The sequence below is a fragment of the Garra rufa genome, chromosome 24 (assembly GCF_049309525.1).
Source record: "Garra rufa chromosome 24, GarRuf1.0, whole genome shotgun sequence".
In the NCBI taxonomy this organism is placed as follows: domain Eukaryota; kingdom Metazoa; phylum Chordata; class Actinopteri; order Cypriniformes; family Cyprinidae; genus Garra; species Garra rufa.
This window is the reverse complement of record NC_133384.1, coordinates 14,893,157-14,911,742: the sequence shown is the minus strand read 5'-3', so window position 1 is coordinate 14,911,742 and position 18,586 is coordinate 14,893,157. Positions and strand designations below refer to the sequence as shown.

Here is an 18,586-nt window from a genome sequence, read left to right as displayed (position 1 = left end):
TGAACAGTAGTGTATTTTTAAAAGCCCTAGCTTTAGTTTATAAGTGCTAAAGCCATTTCAAAAGTAATTTTTATAACCAAATATGATTTGTTTGCTGTAGGGTAACACACTTGCTAAATCAAACCCAATCCATGTCTGTTATAATTCAGGATTGGATTCATCTTAATTTGCCCTAAGTGTTTTTAATATAGTTTGAGCCTATTTTTAATGTACCAAAGATCCACTATAAACATAATACTATAAGTATTTTCTAATCTAATATTAACTTTCCCCTCATCCTGCAATTCAATTAACAGGTCTTTGTTAGTGGACTTTAAAGCCACGATCAGCCTTGGGAAAAATAATCCTCTTCGAAAAATAATCCTCCTCCAAACAATATAGATTAGGTAAGGCCCTTTTGGTTGTGTTTTTACGTAAACAGATTTCCTACAGGTGCCGTCGTAGGTGACAGAGACATTATGCAAGGCTTAGTCCGTGTCAAAGAGAGAAGACGAGAACAGCTGCCGAGTTGGGTAACATGCCGAGACCCCTGACAGAGGCGGCCTGCTGTACTAACGTCTCCAGCCCTGGGCCGGAGGAGACTTCAAACGGCCCAGCACCCGGCGGGAGATCTTCTGAAGACGGACGCAGCAGCCTCTCGGCCATGAATCAGGCCTGTCAATAGCTGCCCATCCTCTCAACAGGTGTCCGAATTGTCGCACAATCACTTTCTCCTCGCTTGTCATAATGAAAGAGCCATTTCCCAACAAGTGGAACGCATTCTCACCATGAACGGGCTTCCTGTTGCAAACAAACAAGCACATAATGAAACGTACAAGATTCAAGGGCTGCAATTAATTGCTCGGGAACAATATCTCAGTACTGTTAGGAAGTCAGAGATGTTGTGGGATACAAGGAGAAACGGTCTCTTACAGTTATGTCAAAATAAAAGCTAGCCTTTCAGAACTTTTCATGCTTCCTACAGACTGAATTAAAACAATCTGGCTGAAACTTTAAAGAAATAGTTTACCCAAAAAAGGAAGCTTGATTTTGTTTATTCCATGGAACACAAAAGAATATCTTTTCTGTTTAAGCTTGTACTATAAGTACTATTCTAGACGATGTTTAAAACGTTGTACTGGTAATTCACGTTTTATTACCTTCTTAAAAAAATAGTTCACCCAAAAATGAAAACGACTCCATAATTTACTCAACTTCAAGCCATCCTAAGTGTATACGACTTTCTTCTTCCAAAAGAACACAATCGGAGTTATATTAAAAAATATCCTGGCTCTTCCAAGCTTTATAATGGCAGTGAATGGGTGTTGAGATTTTTAAATCCAATAAAGTGCATCCCTCCATTATAAAAAGTACTCCACATGGCTCCAGTTGCTTAATAAAGGCCTTCTGAAGTGAATAGATGGGTTTGTGCAAGAAAAATGTCTATATTTAAAACTAAATAAACCGTAATCTAAACTGTAAAGGGATGTAGGCGTAGCACTAACTCTGGAGAGAATATACTACAGTTGCAATCAAAATTATTCAACCCCCCAGAGACTGTAGTACTTTACAAAAACAGGCTTTTCTGAAGATTTACAACAGTTTATTGGCATATTAAAAGTGATAATGTCAATATACAATGTAATGTGTTTGAGTTATAGGCTTTTTTAATAACACAGCCATGTCATAATTATTCAACCCCTATTCAACATTGCTGTTTTAAGTCACTTATTTTTATGGTAGGAAACAAAATTGTCTTAAAACACAATTAAGCCTTTAGAAACGCTATTAAAAAAATAATTAGTTTGAGCTGTTACACAAACATACAGTTAGCCCATGCATTTGCTGAAGTTGAGTAGCAAATATGGTAAAGTCAACAGAGCTCTCACAAAAGCTATAGAGAAGAAATAGTTTTATTATATTAAATTATATTAAGTCTAAGGCTACATTAAGATTTTGAAGACATTAAAGGTTCTTAAGAGACACAGCTGGCTGCTTTATTCCTTAGTATAAAATGTGTTGAGGGAGTTGAACAAAAAAAAAGCACAATATCATAAAATGTTTGATCCTAGCAGCTGAGAAAAACCTGCAATGTACAGCCAAAGATTTGCAAGATGACCCGACGAATAGAGGAATAACCTTTCAATGCAGATTAGAAGATGAAAACTAGACAAGTATGGCCTTCATGTTGAGGCGTCTTGCGAATACCACTCCTAAAGGCCTATTTGAACATGCTAAAAATCATTTCGATAGACCTGTGGAGTTCTGGAAGAATGTTTTATGGAGTGATGTGACCAAACTGGAACTTTTTGGGTCTATGGATCAGCGGTATGTCTGGTGCAAAAAAAAGGCAAAGCTTATAAGCAGAAGAACACCATCTCCATTGTAAAATATTGAGGTGGATCAGTCGTGTCATGGGGTTGTTTTACTGTAGCAGGAAGTGGAAATCATGACTGTATGAAGGACATCATTTTGGAAAGAACTGTGATGCCTTTGGTGCAAAGTCTGAAGCCGATGATCAGTGGACTTTCCTGCAGGACAATCATCCCAAATTATACATCCAAATCTACTTCTGCTTGGTTCAGAGATCAGTCATAGAATATTCTTAAGTGGCCTGTTTAATTTCCAGATTCATTTCTCATTGAAAATATTTGGTTGAATTTGAAGAAAGCAGTGGCAATGTGAAAACCAAAGATTATCAGTGAATTAAAAGCTTTTTCAGGTGAGGAATGGGCAAATATTGCAGTAGAGAGGTGACAGAAGCTTCTAAGCATTTCCAAGCAGTGTTTACTGGTGGTTTTGAAAAGTAAAAGATTCTGCACCAAATTTTACATTTAGGGGGTTGGATTTTAAAGATTTTTTCTTCATTATTCATCAATTTACAATCTCAGAATTACTGATATTTGTGCAGTACTAGTGTACTAATGTCTTTATTGAATTGTTGCCACAAAATTTTGTTCTTTGCAACAAACGGTCTTGCAGGTCAAGGGGGTTGAATAATTTTGATTGCAACTGTAGTCTCTCGCAAGAACCAAGTTTCATTTACAGCAACAGAAAACCAGACTCCTCTTGGCTTATATCGAAATCTGACAATTTTCTTTACAAATCCTTGTGAAGGCACATGTGTGGAGTACTTTTCATAATGGATGGATGCACTTAATTGGACTTTAAAATCGCAACATCCTTCACTGTCATTATAAAGCTTGGAAGACATTTTTTAATGACATTTAGAACGACTTGAGGGTGAGTAAATCAAGGGGTAATTTGCATTTTTGGGTGAACTATGCCTTTAAGATGAATTGATGTTGCATTGTTCATTTGCTTTTGGAAGAAAAAAAAAAGTGACTACATTTTTGGACAAATGTTATTTGTCCATACAATGAAAGTCAATGGGGTCCAACATTGTTTTAGACCTCACCAAATCTCATTGTTTGGACAAAAACAGTTGAAACTTTGCTTAAAAATCATCGTCTGATTTGGAATGAGTAAATTGAGGCAGAAATTTAATTTTGGACGAAATATCCCTTTTAACTAGGCCAACTCTGTTGCTCTCGCTCTAAACGGTCTGCCAAAGGGCTATTATATTTTTTTCTATAGGACTAAAAACAGAAAGCAGCCAAACCGTAGTTGAGTTTCGAGAACTTCTGGCCTTTGCCGGTCAGCTCTTAAGACTTCATTTGAGAACTTCAGAAACTGCCAACTTCAGATCTCCCCTGATGTATGAGGTTGCACTATTCCCAGGCCTCAGCTTGAAGGCTGGATGCAAAGGCTCTTGGGAAAAGAGCAGCCAGCTGAGCACAGCGTGCACACGCAGCAGCAGCCAAATTCGCCCTGTCACATTCGATTTCAGGGCCTCCATGTTGTATAAGCAACACCTCGTGCAGGGCTCTGTGAGCTCCCCGTTTTGACATGTTTGTTGCCGCTGTGGGCTGACACTTATGTTACTTCAGCTCTGCAGAACATGGACAATTTAAACGCCCTAACAAGCCAAAAATGGACACGCCGTTCCTGGAATCAAACACTCTGGGTTCAACATCCTGGACCGGTTTGAGCAACTTTTCAAGTACTATTTTCATAACCACCCAAACAATGACATGAAAATCGATTAAGAGAATCAAAACCTACACATATGCCATTCAAAAAAAGACATTAACCAAGAAAGACATGCAGCTAAGTATGTATTTTGGCCTCTGGTGAGTTCGTTGCTCAAGGCAGACGAGTGAATACAAACATATGTTGGGCAGATGGCATTGCGTAGCTGGCACGGGGTCGGCGGGGGCGCTCAGCTGTATATCTAAGACGCCCAGGCCCTTCAGGAATGCACATGGAGGGCCAAGGATCAGGGCAGGAGGGGCGTCAGACTATGGGGGCTTGAGGCCTTCATCGGCAGTGAGAAAGAGCAGGGCCCTGGGCCCTGTGAACTGACAGGCTCTGCAGGAGCCAGGAAAGTGCAGGAGCAACTCTACACAGCTCTCCGCAGGACTCTGTCAATTCTACCAATGAGTACGTGTCAAAAAGTGACCTGGGACTGCTATGGGGAAACATCACATAGGCTTACGTCCAATCAGAGTTCAAAATCTTACTGCAGTCTGTGAGATATACAATACAAAATGTACTGTGGCTAGTTTAACAAGGTAAATCAAGAAGACAGATCAATTTTGATGGATTAACAACATGTTACACACTGATAGACTCTTCTCCTATGGGCTGAATGGTAGTATAGTGGTAATCTCCAGGAAAGAGTTATCAACGGACCCCATCACATTCCCAATGGCTACATAGTTAGTAAGATAAGACAGTCAATTTGAACATCCCAGGCACACGTGTCCCAGCCCACATGCTTCGCAAAGCTCATCCATAAACAGTACATGTGAGGTTGATTCCTCAACCTTGATCACGCATGTCCACCTACTCTGTGCTGTTAATCACATTGTTCTAATTGAGAGCGCTGTACTTTGCTTGATACATTTTAAGGTTAACCATTACTAGTTACAATGTCTATGTCTCAGTAACTATTACTGTCAAGTTACTGTACACAAATGTGACCCTGGACCACAAAACAAGTCATAATCAATTTTGTCAAAGTGAGATTTATACATAATCTGAATAAATAAGCTTTACTTTGATGTATGGTTTGTTAGGATAGGACAATATTTGGTCAAGATACAACTATTTGAAAAAAAAAAAAAAATCTAAATATTGAAAAAATTGCCTTTAAAGTTGGTCAAATGAAGTCCTTAGCAATGCAAATTACCAATAAAAAAAAATAAGTTTTGATATATTTATAGTAGGAAATGTAAAAAATATCTTCATGGAACATGATCTTATACTTAATATCCTAATAATTTTTGATTAAAGAAAAATCTATCATTTTGACCCTTACAATGTATATTTGGCTATTTTGGCTGGTTTTGTGGTCCAGGGTCACATATTTGGCCAAGATACAAGTACTTGAAAATCTGAGGGTGCAAAGAAACCTAAATATTGAGAAAACTGCCTTTAAAGTTGTCCAAATTAAGTCCTTAGCAATGCAAATTACCAATAAAAAATTAGGTTTTGATATATTTAGGGTAGGAAACGTACAAAATATCTTCATGGAACATGATCTTTACTTAATATCCTAATGATTTTTGGCATAAAAGAAAAAATTATAATGTTGACCCATACAATGTATTTTTGGCTATTGCTACAAATCATTACAAATCATTCATTTTGTGGTCCAAGGTCACAAATGTTTTTTTTCTCTAGCAGTGGTTTTGCATGTTGGATTTAAATATCTAGTTTAAAACCCTTTGTGACTTGTCATCCAAACAAAAATTCATAAATAATTACTAAAAATTTGTATAATTTTATATTGCTATATAATACAATTACTTAATTACTTATGTCATTATATTTTACTGCACTTCACTAATTTTTTCTAATTATTACAATTTATGTTTTTTTTTTACTTAATTTTGATTGATTTCATAGAGATTTTGAAAAATCTAAGAATAGTTGAGAGCAGTTTTAAGGAAAAATATTTTTAAAAGTAATGCATTATAATGTTGTGTCACTCCCTAAACAAAGTAACTAATTAAGTTACTAAATATGTAAAGTAATGTGTTAAGTTACTTTTATGTTACTTTCTCTCATCTGGGCTGGGCTTGCTTGTTTGTTTTATTATATAAAATGTATATTTTTGGCAAATGTAAAAGCCCTTTTACACCAAAAGTGAAATTAGTTTTAGATTGCATGAAAAATAAGGTCAGTAAAGATACTGGTTAATAAAATGGGATTAAATACACAAAGGATATTTGTGTTATTAAACATTTAATTACTGCAGATTTTGAATATTAAATTAAAGAGTAATGTGTTACTTTCCTAGTTAGAAAAAGTAATCTGATTACATAGCTCACATTACTTGTAATGTGTTACTCCCAACACTGGTTAGGACAAACTCGCCTGTTACAGGAAAGATCACTGCCTAAGAGATGATTTTGGTCGTCACTCCTTTCAGACAAAATGTGAAGTTAGGGTGTTCTGCCTTTGTAGGGCAGAACAGTTTCATAATGTTGCACATTACAAACTGGCACATCAAGCATGACAACACATTCTGCTATTGGGGCATGTTGTCACAAAAGGTCACCATGTGTTTCCTATCCAGAAGTCATTCAAAAATAAATCCACCCTGAGAAATATTCAAGAGAGTATAAAGGGTGACAAGCAGTCCCTGGCTACCACAAACTACACAGTGACAGATAAAGAGCCCTGCTCTCATTCTTGGAGAAGTGGATTACAGTTCGAAGCAGTGACTGCAAACTGTGGGGCAGTGGAGCAAGTTGGGCCAAAAAGTGTCACAATCCAGAACCACCCTGGGTTCATTGTTCTGACTCCTTTTGTGGCTGGACGCCACTGTACTAAGGAATCTGGAAAAGAAAGGCTCCCTAACAGTTGGTCATGCACCAGTGCTTTTGGCAACAACAAGTCCATGGCCTATATTGCCTTCATTTTGCTCTGGCGGCTATGTCCCCACAACAGAAATCCCTATTACTGGTTATAGAACGGGCTTTATTAGAGAGTGGAGCTTTGAAGGGCAGAACAAAAGAGCGTCCTATGTTTAGATTAGATAATGTAAGCAACCGCTTTTCTGCATGGATGACACTACACAATAAGCCACCTCATGAATACTAGCCAGGGCAGATCCTAGGGCTCTTTTTGTTTCATAATTACTGCAAGAAAAATGAAAAAAAAAAAAAAAAAAACCTAATCAAACGTGGTCTGGTCTGTCACTAAACCACACTTATCATTAACAATGAGGATAATGGCTGTGCGTGTTCCGATTGCCTGAATGTTGAAACTGCGCTAGAAAGTAACTGGCTGCGGGATGGTCGGATATATCCAAGGAAACTCTGCAAACAAACAATGCAATAAAGTATCTGTGCACAACATGTTCTCCCCAATGAATCTTCCTAACGAACACCTCTTAAATGACAGCACACTCCGAGATGCTTTCAGATCTGTCAGCACAAATGTGTCAGTCGCTTTGCCATTTTCCCAATATTAGTTTTGTATTCCAAAGCAATCAACGAATCAGCATGGAATGCGGCAACTGGCTTGAAAAACCGTGGGAAAAAGGTGATGAAATACCAGTCTGTCGAACAAATGATTTCTTTAAAATCATCTGTATCTGGAAATCATTTAACAAAGAAACATAAAACCTCTGAGCACTTAAGTCACACTGACAAATGTCTGAATGTCACTGCATTAGATGCAAAAAAAATCAAACCAAGCAGCATCAGCCAAAAGGCGTTATGATGATTTAAAGTGAATACTTAGTTTATGAAACCCTAATATGAAACTGTTAGTCTAAGTGAGTTTTATGTCTTTGAAAATAAATGTCAGTGAATGTTTGTTCATATTTTGTTAAACAAATAAAAACTGTATACATAATGAGAGATAGAATGACAGATCAATAGAATGATAGGCAGAATGATACATAGAACGACAGACAGACAGATAGTCAGATAGTCAGATAGATAGAATGACAGAATAAAAGAATGTTGAAACCGAAAACGATATAATAATGAAAGAAAGAACAACAGAATGACAGAATAAAAGAAAACTATGTAATGACAGAACAATAGAATGACAGATAGAAGGACAGAGAATGATAGAACAATAACATGATAGAATGATAGAAAGATAAAACAATATATAGATAGATAGATAGATAGATAGACAGAACGACAAAACAGAATGATACATAGAACAATAGAACGTTAGAACGACAGATAGACAATGATAGATACTGTAGATAGAACAACAGAACGATAGATAGAAATAGATAGATGGATAAATGGATGGATGGAATGACAGAATGCAAGAATGTTAGAACCAAAGAATGATAGAATGAAAGAACAATAGAACGACAGAATGACAGAGAACGATAGAACGATAAAAGGATAAAACAATAGAAAGATAGAATGACAGGTAGATGATAGATAGATGGATGGATAGAATAGAATGATACATAGAACAATAGAACGTTAGAACGATAGATAGACAATGATACTGTAGATAGAACAACAGAACAATAGATAGGACGATAGATAGATAGATAAAGGTTTGAAGATAGGTAGATAGATAGATAGATAAGGTTTGAAGATAGATAGATAGATAGATAGATAGATAGATAGATAGATAGATAGATAGATAGATAGATAGATAGATAGATAGATAGATAGATAGATAGATAGATAGATAGATAGATAGATAGATAAGGTTTGAAGATAGATAGATAGATAAGGTTTGAAGATAGATAGATAGATAGATAGATAGATAGATAGATAGATAGATAGATAGATAGATAGATAGATAGATAGATAGATAGATAGATAGATAGATAGATAGATAGATAGATAGATAAGGTTTGAAGATAGATAGATAGATAGATAGATAGACAGACAGACAGACAGACAGACAGACAGACAGATAGATAGATAGATAGATAGAACAACAAAACAGAATGATACATAGAACAATAGAACGTTAGAACGACAGATAGACAATGATAGATACTGTAGATAGAACAACAGAAAGATAGATAGAAATAGATAGATGGATAAATGGATGGATGGAATGACAGAATGCAAGAATGTTAGAACCAAAGAACAATAGAATGAAAGAACAAAAGAACGACAGAATGACAGAGAACGATAGAACGATAAAAGGATAAAACAATAGAAAGATAGAATGACAGGTAGATGATGGATGGATGGATGGATGGATGGATAGATAGAACGATAAAATGATAGAAAGATAGAATGACAGATAGACAGACAGACTCATTACCTGGTCGTGGCTAGCTGGAATGGAGCTCCCAATGCCGTGGAAAGTCATCTGCACAGGTGAGAGGGTCAGGTAGGTCATGAACTCTTTGTCAGTTTGCCGATCGGAGTACTGCACCTGCATGAGGCGAGACACGGAGGGAAGGGAGTATTAAATATTACAGCATGTACTGCACTGCGGTTCTGACCTTGGAAAACATTTTGTGGGAAAAGTACGAACTGGATCCTCAGACTTGGCTGGTAGTTTGTGCTCACTTTTGCTCGATAACAGCAGTGGTTTTAGATTCTGATCTTCATCCATATGAATGCTTCACAATCTATGCTTTCTCAAGCGCTCGGATGCCGAGTGATAGAGTGATTTAGAGGCGAGCTCTGGCCCCGTTTGGGGTTTCTGAGAACACCTCTGCACGTCAAACTCCACTCAGCAACACCCAAAGAGTGAGTGTGTGTGTGTGTGTGTGTGTGTGTGTGTGTGCATGGATTTTGGACACTATGCTGGGCCACTTTGATCATGTTATGCCTGACCTATATGCATATCCAGGCTATTTTCCTTGCAGAACATACAGAATTATAAATGAAACTGCTTTTTCATTTTATTTATTTGTGGATTTTAAATTTTAAATTAAGACTTTGCTAGTGATTTTTGGTTTCATAACTAATGACTGAAATTAACTTATTTCTAGAATAACAGTGGATACAAATCTGTATGTCTAATCTTACTGATTTGGGAAAAGTCAGTTGTTCCATAAGAAAACAGGACAACTGGTTACAATGTGTGAAAGTCTGCTTCCAGATAACTCCTCAACACAAGAAATGTCTTGGACTAAATGTTCATATATTAATTTCATAAAATGCATAAAACTGAGAATCCAGGGGAGAAGAGGAACAGATGAACGAGTGCAAGAGCAGACAGAAAGAATCTCTCACTCCATGAACGTGTGTTTATGTTCAGTGTTCAAGTGGTCTGATGGGCCAGATCCACGGGGCATTCCGCTGTGAAGTGTGTTTTAAAGACAATGTTAACAACACGCGTTGCAAGAAGCCCAATGTGTGACTGGCGTTCACAGCTCCAGGAAACAGGAACTCTGACATATACAAACATCTTCTGTCTGGTGAAGAGAAGAAATAAATGGCTCCACTGCGTTAATATTTCTATTATATTCTGCACAAACTGATCAGGTTCTTCATGTTATAAAGGTTGCTATTTTAAAACATTAATTTATCAAGTAAATATAATGCGATTAAAATGCAATTAATTGCATTTGAGTTCATTAACCAGTCATTATACACTGAGTAATTTTTAACTAATTAAAGCCATATTTTATAAACAAAACAACCCTCTTAATAGAAAACAATTTAATAACCCAATTAATTTAATTAAAACTAAAATATATAAAAATGTATAATATAAAAACGTACTTACATAAAACAAAATATAACAAAATCAGTATATAAAATAAAATGGGTACAGTATATATAATTAGTTATATATAATATAATTATGTATATTTGTATGACATATTAATGAAACATTTTAAATATATAAATACGTATGACATTATATATACAAATATTTTATGTAAACAAATTTTGAAATACCTACAATTCTATTGATTATATTCTAGTTATTTACATAGTTTTTAATCGTTTTAAATACTGTGAAACTTGCATTTAGTTTATTATATAATATTATATTACATTATATTAACTAGTTTATAGTTAGTTATTGTGTATATTTGTATGACATTAATTAAAATATATAAATATATATTCATTATTAATAATAAAAAATATAAAAATATTTTTATGAATATAACATTCTATTGATTATATTTCTAATTATTTAAATACTAGCTTTTAATATTTTAAATACTGTAAAACTATTATATTATATTACATTACATTAACTAGTTTAGTTATAGTAATTATGTAAATTTTTATAACTACTGTATTAATAAAAAAACTATATGAATATCTAAATACATAGTATTGATTATTATTAATAAAATACATACAAATATTTTAAATAAAATAAAATTTTTAGGAATATTCACAATTTTATTGATTAGTTATAAATACTGTAAATTATATTTAGTATATTATATTACATTATATTAACTAGATTACAGTAATTATGTATATTAGTATTCCATATTAATTAAAAAAAAACTATATAAATATATAAATGCATATTATTGAATATTAATGATAAAATATATAAAAATATTTTATATAAAATATGCTGGAAACCATCTGAGCCAAACAAGTTTATCTTAGTCTCATCAGACCACAGGACATGGTTCCAGTAATTCACGCTCTTCAACAGGTTGTCTTCAGCAAACTGTTTGCGGGCTTTCTTGTGAGCCAACTTCAGAAGAGGCTTCCTTCTGGGATGACACCCATGCAAACCAACTTGTTGCAGTGTGCGGCGTGTGGTCTGAGCACTGACAAGCTGACCTTCTACTTTTGCAACCTTTAAAGCAATGCTGGCAGCACTCATGCGTCTGTTTTTTGAACAGATGACGCACAGAATGAGTGCTCAACTTCGTTGATCGACCCATGCAAGACCTGTTCTGAATGGAAACCATCTTGGAAAACCTCTGTATGACCCTGACCACTGTAGTGTAACTCAGTTTCAGGGTGTTACTGAACCTCTAATAGCCTTGGCCATCTTTGGGGAGAGCAACATTTCTAATCATCCAGTGGCCAGTATGAGAGAATTGTACTTAATGCACCAAATTTGAACTGCTCTAATAGAAGATACACAACTTTGTACAGTCCTATTAGGCAGAAGACAAAAACATAAAGATGATGAATAGACTTGTGTCTTTGAATGGTTAAACAATATACAAGCTGTTATCACTTATGGTGTACTTACTTTTGGTGCCAGCTATTTTGACAATAATGGCTGTATGTGGAGTTATTTTCAGAGGACAGTAAATCTATACTGCTATACAAGATGCACATTGACAACTCTAAAATATATCCAAGTTCCATTTCTATAGTATTGTCCCTTGAGAAGATATACTAAAATGGTTGCTGAAATGTGAGGGGAGTACTCACTTTTGTAAGATACTGTGCATATTATATTATATTACAGTGCATTACATTATGCAAAACAACACTACATCTGCGCCAAACGAAATTCATTTAACTTAATCTCATGTGTTTGAGCAGTAGAGCAAACATACCGCTGATTGTGTATCCGTTAGCGGTACTGGTTTTGATTTAAAACTTTTCCTAATGCACTTAATTGTGGTGGAGTATCGTCACTTTGAGCAAATAACTGCGGGCCACCATCAAGCTCAAGATACCCAGATCAGTGCCAGCTTCCTGTCAGCCTAAAGATTCATCTCCCTGACAAACTTTGTTTTCAAAGATCGCTGCTCGCACAAATACGCCACAGCGATACAGCTGGGCCCCATCAGAACGAGGCAAAAATCAGACCATAAGGGATTAGCACGTCTAGCATGTGTTTGCTAATGAAAATCCCAGCGTAAACACCAGCTCCAGGAACAGGGAAAGGGCAAGAAGGACAGAAACAAACCGTCCCTGGTCTTTGATGCCCGGACAGGAGATGCGTTTGATGTCGGCTGTGTATAAGACGGAGATGTGCCGTGGAAAAAGGAGCCAAATCAAGCGTAGGATGTTGCCAGTGCTATTTGAAGTGCTTTTACACAGCACAGTACGGGGGGTAAGACAAACAAAAAGGAATGAACCACGTCACGAGGCAGATCTTTTGGCGCAGATGTTCAAAACATACATCATCTGATAGGTTTTATTTTCATTAAAGTGGGATTTGCCACATGGCAAGGAAGAAAATGAAAACAAAATGGAGTAACATCTTGCTTTTGACTTAAGCACATGGAGCAGCGATCCTTATCAGGACGATATTGCTGGCGGATTTAACACATGAGCACATCTGATAACATCATATTGCAGTTAAACATGTGCTAAACCGGCAGTTTGAGTCATAACATGTCTTTGTTTATGATACGTCTAGCTTCAGCATGCTCTCCTTGACAAATGGGTGTAACGTTTCTACACAGAAAAGGAGGGAAAAGTCTAAAAATAATTTTAAAAACAAGTGAGTTTTCGCAGAGAACATTTTCCCACTATATAGAATCTTTTGTGCATTTCAAATGTTCCATGTATGTTAAAAGGAACTCACAGATGGCAATAAAGAACTATATTCACAGTCTATCTGTAGTGTCTGAAGCCAGTTACTGTAGATAAAGCTTCACTTTTCCTAACCAAATATGGCTCCTTTTACCACTAAAGCAGACACTGCACATCAACAAATTTGATCCATGCCGGATTTTACAGTTATAACATAAATATATTTTTAATCGCCTCATTAATCATACAAAAAACAATTATTCACCGATTTGTGGGTCGGATTACAGGTCCAAGGCATACCAGAGCCAAAAAGGTCTTCTGAATCATACCGCTCCCCATAAATGGAGCGAGTCACCTTCAAAAGCCCACATCAATCCACTTCTGTAATTGAAATTATGAACCTGACGCTACTGCCGAGTTATACAACTCCAGATGTTCTCGCATCAAATTAAATCACTTTCATATCATCAGTCAGTGCTTTGCCATTAAGAGCAGGGTTACAGGTTATAAAGATGCTGCAGGTGGGCAGCGCGGAAATTAAAGCGTGATTACAACTTTTGAATGGTCTGGTCAGGTCATGATACTGGCTTGAATGCCATATTTCCATGAATAACTTCAGGTTTGGGCTTAGCTTTGAACTTGAGGAGATGATGTTAGATATATTAAAATTGCGACCATTAACATTAGCATGTTTTGGCAGATAAATACATTTATATATGTAACCATTGACGACAAATCCAGTCGTAAGTAGAACGAGTATATTTTTAACAATAGCCAACAATACATTGTATCCTCCTTTTATGCCAAAAATCATTAGGATGTTACGTAAAGACCATGTTCCTTGAAGACATTTTGTAAATGTTCTACCATAAATATATCAAAACTTAATTTTTAATTAGTAATATGCATCGCTAAGAACTTCATTTGGACAACTTTAAAGGAGTGGTTCACTTACAGAACAACAATTTACACATAATGTACTCAACCCCCTTGTCATCCAAGATGTTCACGTTTTTCTTTCTTCAGTCGTAAGGAAATTATGTTTTTTTAAGTAAAACATTTCAGGATTTCTCTCCATATAATGGACTTCTATGGTGCCCCCGAGTGTGAACTTCCAAAATGCAGATTCAAAGGGCTCTAAACGATCACAGCCGAGAAAAAAAAAGGGTCTTATCTAGCAAAACGATGGGTTACTTAAAAAAAAAAAAAATTACAATTTATATACTGTTTATCCTCAAATGCTTGTCTTGTCTAGTTTTGCAAGTTTTGAGATTAAAAAGTATATAAGTAGTAAATGTTTGTTTTTAAAAAACAACTGACTGTTTTGCTAGATAAGACCCTGGGATCATTTAGAGCCCTTTGAAGCTGCATTAAAACTGCATTTTGGAAGTTCAAACTCCGGGGCACCATAGAAGTCCATTATATGGAGAGAAATCCTGAAATGTTTTCCTCAAAAAACACAATTTCTTTACGCTTGAAGAAAGAAAGACACGAACATCTTGGATAACAAAGGGGTGAGTACATTATCTGTAAATTTTTGTTGTGGAAGTGAACTTCTCCTTTAACCGCATTGAGATACGCTGTCCGTTCGCTTGCTGTGTTGCAGGAAGCGAAGCTCAGGTTCATCTAGGGAACTTTTGGTAAAAAAAGTGTTACCATTCGTCATATAAAACCCAAAACAGCCAAAATCAGAGATAAGAGGTGCATTCTCTGCTCCTCAGGCCTCATTCACTAAGCCTCCTACCCACCCCATTGAATTTATACATTTACTATACAACAGCAAATAAAGTCAAGTCCTGTCCTATAATTTTTCAAATTCTAAAAGCTGTTTCACTCTGAAATATATTACAATACATAAGTTATAACTTCTGTTACATGACTTTAAAGATTGCTGGGCAGGACACTAATTATAAGATGGTATGAAATCAAAAATCTAAATGGCAATATGCAATAGCGGTTTGCTTTTTTACATTTAAATTGTCATTGCCTTATTCTAGTTGTAAAGGTTAAAACAAGGTTAAGATACTGAAAAACAGTAGTGTTTAGTTGGACTCGGACTCGACCCATTTGGACTCAGACTTGAGTCCGACTCGCCCCATTTTGGACTCGGACTCGAACTCGACTCGGACTCGACTTAGGTGGACTCGACCCAACACTAGCATGCACAAAGCAGTCTAGCAGGTAATGTTCTTGCCCCATAGACTGCCAAACAGAAAAAGCTTGAATCGTCACTCCATAAAAGAGGTTTCCACTGCTCCAGAATGCAGTGGCAGCATGCTTTACACCAGTCCATCCGACACTTGGCATTGTACTTGGTGATACGAAGCTTGCATGAAGCTCTCCTCTGCCATGGAAACCCATTCCATGAAGCTTCTTCCACACATTTTTGTGCTGATTTTAATGGCAGTGCAAGTTTGTAACTCGTTGGAGACTTTTACACTCAGTGATCCCACTCAATGGTTTCTGTGGCTTAGTTGCTGCTGCTCCTATATGCTTCCACTTTCCATACAGTTGACTGTGAAATATCAAGCAGACATTAAATGTGCTTGATTGTTATGCAGATGTGGAAAGCTTGGTCACATTATACCCAAAAGACTTCAACTAAGGTGCTTCAACTACTGTAGTACTGAGACTTCAAGTACTGAGATAAGGGTATGAATACTTATGCAAAGTACGCATTTCTGTTTTTCCTTTTAATCAATTTGCAAAGTTGTCACAAACCTGTTTTTACTTCATCATTATAGTGTATGGAGTGCAGATTGATGTGAAAAAGGTAATTTAAAGCAGTTTAACATAAGGCAACAACATAAACATGAAAAAGAATGAAGGGGTATGAATACTTTTGAAAGGCACTGTGTATATTGAACCTACAGATTGAACCTAGTCAAGTCACTATGGTTTCAACATATTAGGTTATCACTGAAGAAAGTCCCACTGATACAGGATAAAACAGACGCATCACTGACACTTCCATCACCTGCATATGAAGCGATTTATGAAGTGATTTATGGTATGACTGCAGAGCAGTTGGCATATAGATGCTGAACGCTGCTGCCCGTGATCAAAGCAGCGCCTCACAGAGAGATGCATGTGTGCCCGACGCTGGCAGGATGAGAAATCCAAGCACGAGTTCTTTTATCAGCACGTCTCCATTCATCTCAAAACGCAGCCGCGATTCACTCGAAGGTCAGAAAACATCAATGGGCGTTATTTGAAGAAATAACTGAGAACCTGTGATCTGAATCTAGGCATGCTGGTATTTCTAGCCAAGGTTAGAAACCATGTGAGAGACAGACAAACAGAAAGAGAAACAGACGGGCAGTGAGCAGGGGCTCAGAGGGTGGGAGGAAACAGAAAGAGTAAGACTAAATAAAAGGAAAGGGAAAATTGAAACGGGCACGAAAAAAGAGGGATAAGGTGAGGTTCTCAGAGGATATGGTCTGGAACTCTAAAACAAAACATTTAGAAAATGTTGATTGCCAGCTAAATATCATACAATGAGTGTTATTTTCTGTTTAGTTTTACATACCTCATATAATAAATAACAATAGCACGTAACAATCAAAGCATCCTTAAAAATTGGGAAATGTTCAAATAAACACTGGAATTCAGATTTGGGCGATTTCTTTAAAAAAAAATGTTTGATTACTTAATGTAATTAATGAAATAAAATGATTAAATATTAAATTGTTAAAGTCAGAATGGGAATGGTGGCCTGAATAAAGTTACTAAAAAGCTACTATATTTAAACAAGTAGTAATTAAAAAGTATACTAAAAAGTGGAATATAAAATAATACAAAATATAAAAAAAATTAAATAAAATGTCTAGGCCTAAATTAAGTTATTCAAAAGTTACTAAGTCGCAATATTTGAACAAGTATAGTTATTAAAAAGTACACTTAAAAAGTGGAACATCAAAGTTAACATTGAAATCCTGATTTATGTGATTTATTTCCTAAAAAACACTTTAAAAAATGTTTAGTTTATTCCTTTGAATTCTTTATTTTTAAATTCTAAAAAATTATTAGACAAAAAAATAAAATAAAATAAATTTCAGAATAGGAATTGTAGCCTCAATTAAGTTACTAAAAAGTTAGGTTACTATATTTAAACAAGTACAGTAATTAAAAAGTGAACTAAAAAGTGGAATGTCAAAGTAAACATTGAAATCCTGATTTGTGTGATTTATTTCTTAAAAAAAAAAACTTAAAAAAAATGTTTAGTTAATTCCTACTGTTAAATTCTTACTTTATTTAAAAAAAAAGACTCACAGTCTAAAAATAAAATAAAATAAAATATAAAATATACAATATAAAATAGAATAAAATAACTATGCCAGAATGGGAAATGTAATCTAAACAAAGTTATTAAAAAGTTACTATATTTAAAAGAGTATACTAAAAAAAATGTACAAAAAGTGGAATGTTAAAGTAAACAACAAAATCCTGATTTGTGTGACTTTCTAAAAATAATTATTACTTTCTATTTTTAAATTCTAAAAAATGAAAGACAAAAAACTGTCTAAAATAAAAAAGGAGACCGTCTAAAACTAAATAAAACAAAATTTCTGTCCATTAGTTGGGGAGCAAATGTTGGTTTGTAGTCACTATAAAACTTCTTTTAAAATGATAATGAACTGAGCAAATACAAGATTCCTACAAATATATAGTTTGGACATATTTTCCTACAACAACTTTGATAATGAAGTCAACACAACAATATTTGAACGAAAGAAAGATATCATATACATTAATAAGGGTACAACCTCTGAAGTATGCAAGCAGGGTGAAAGACTGCTACAGTATGTTTCATTCAGCCTCATATGAAGTAATGGGATGAAAAGGGTTCATAAAATGCTCAGGACTCATCCCTAACATGAGCTCTACCTACTGCTCTCTGCTCTCCCAGACTGCTTTGCAGCTCACAGGCTCAGCACAAAAGGCCCTTTATGATGTGCACCTGACATGCGGCGAAGAGCAGCGTTCCCACAGAGATTGGCTTCACTGCTCCACCTCTTCTCTTGCTTTCGTCCTCTCCGAATCTCTGTGTCCCCAGCCTGGGGAGTGAACGCAAGCTGGCAGGGCTCCGGTTGCTCGACCAAAGGGGGATTTGGGGAAAGATCCATCTCTGGCTTCGTCTAAAGCTGATGCTACTCGCA

The 18,586-nt window shown here is 35.7% G+C and overlaps 1 protein-coding gene across 1 annotated transcript in view; it reads right to left on the bottom strand.

The window, feature by feature from the left end:
- Window positions 1-4,340: 4,340 nt before the first annotated feature.
- The window catches only part of stau2 (staufen double-stranded RNA binding protein 2), a 124,929-nt gene continuing 110,683 nt past the window's right edge, over window positions 4,341-18,586 (bottom strand). Inside the window, exons 13-14 of the mRNA XM_073830546.1 lie at window positions 9,313-9,426; window positions 4,341-4,463 (exon numbers count right to left, since the gene is read on the bottom strand). Coding sequence (XP_073686647.1) covers window positions 4,341-4,463; window positions 9,313-9,426 — 237 coding nt within the window. The remainder of the gene's footprint in view (window positions 4,464-9,312; window positions 9,427-18,586) is intronic.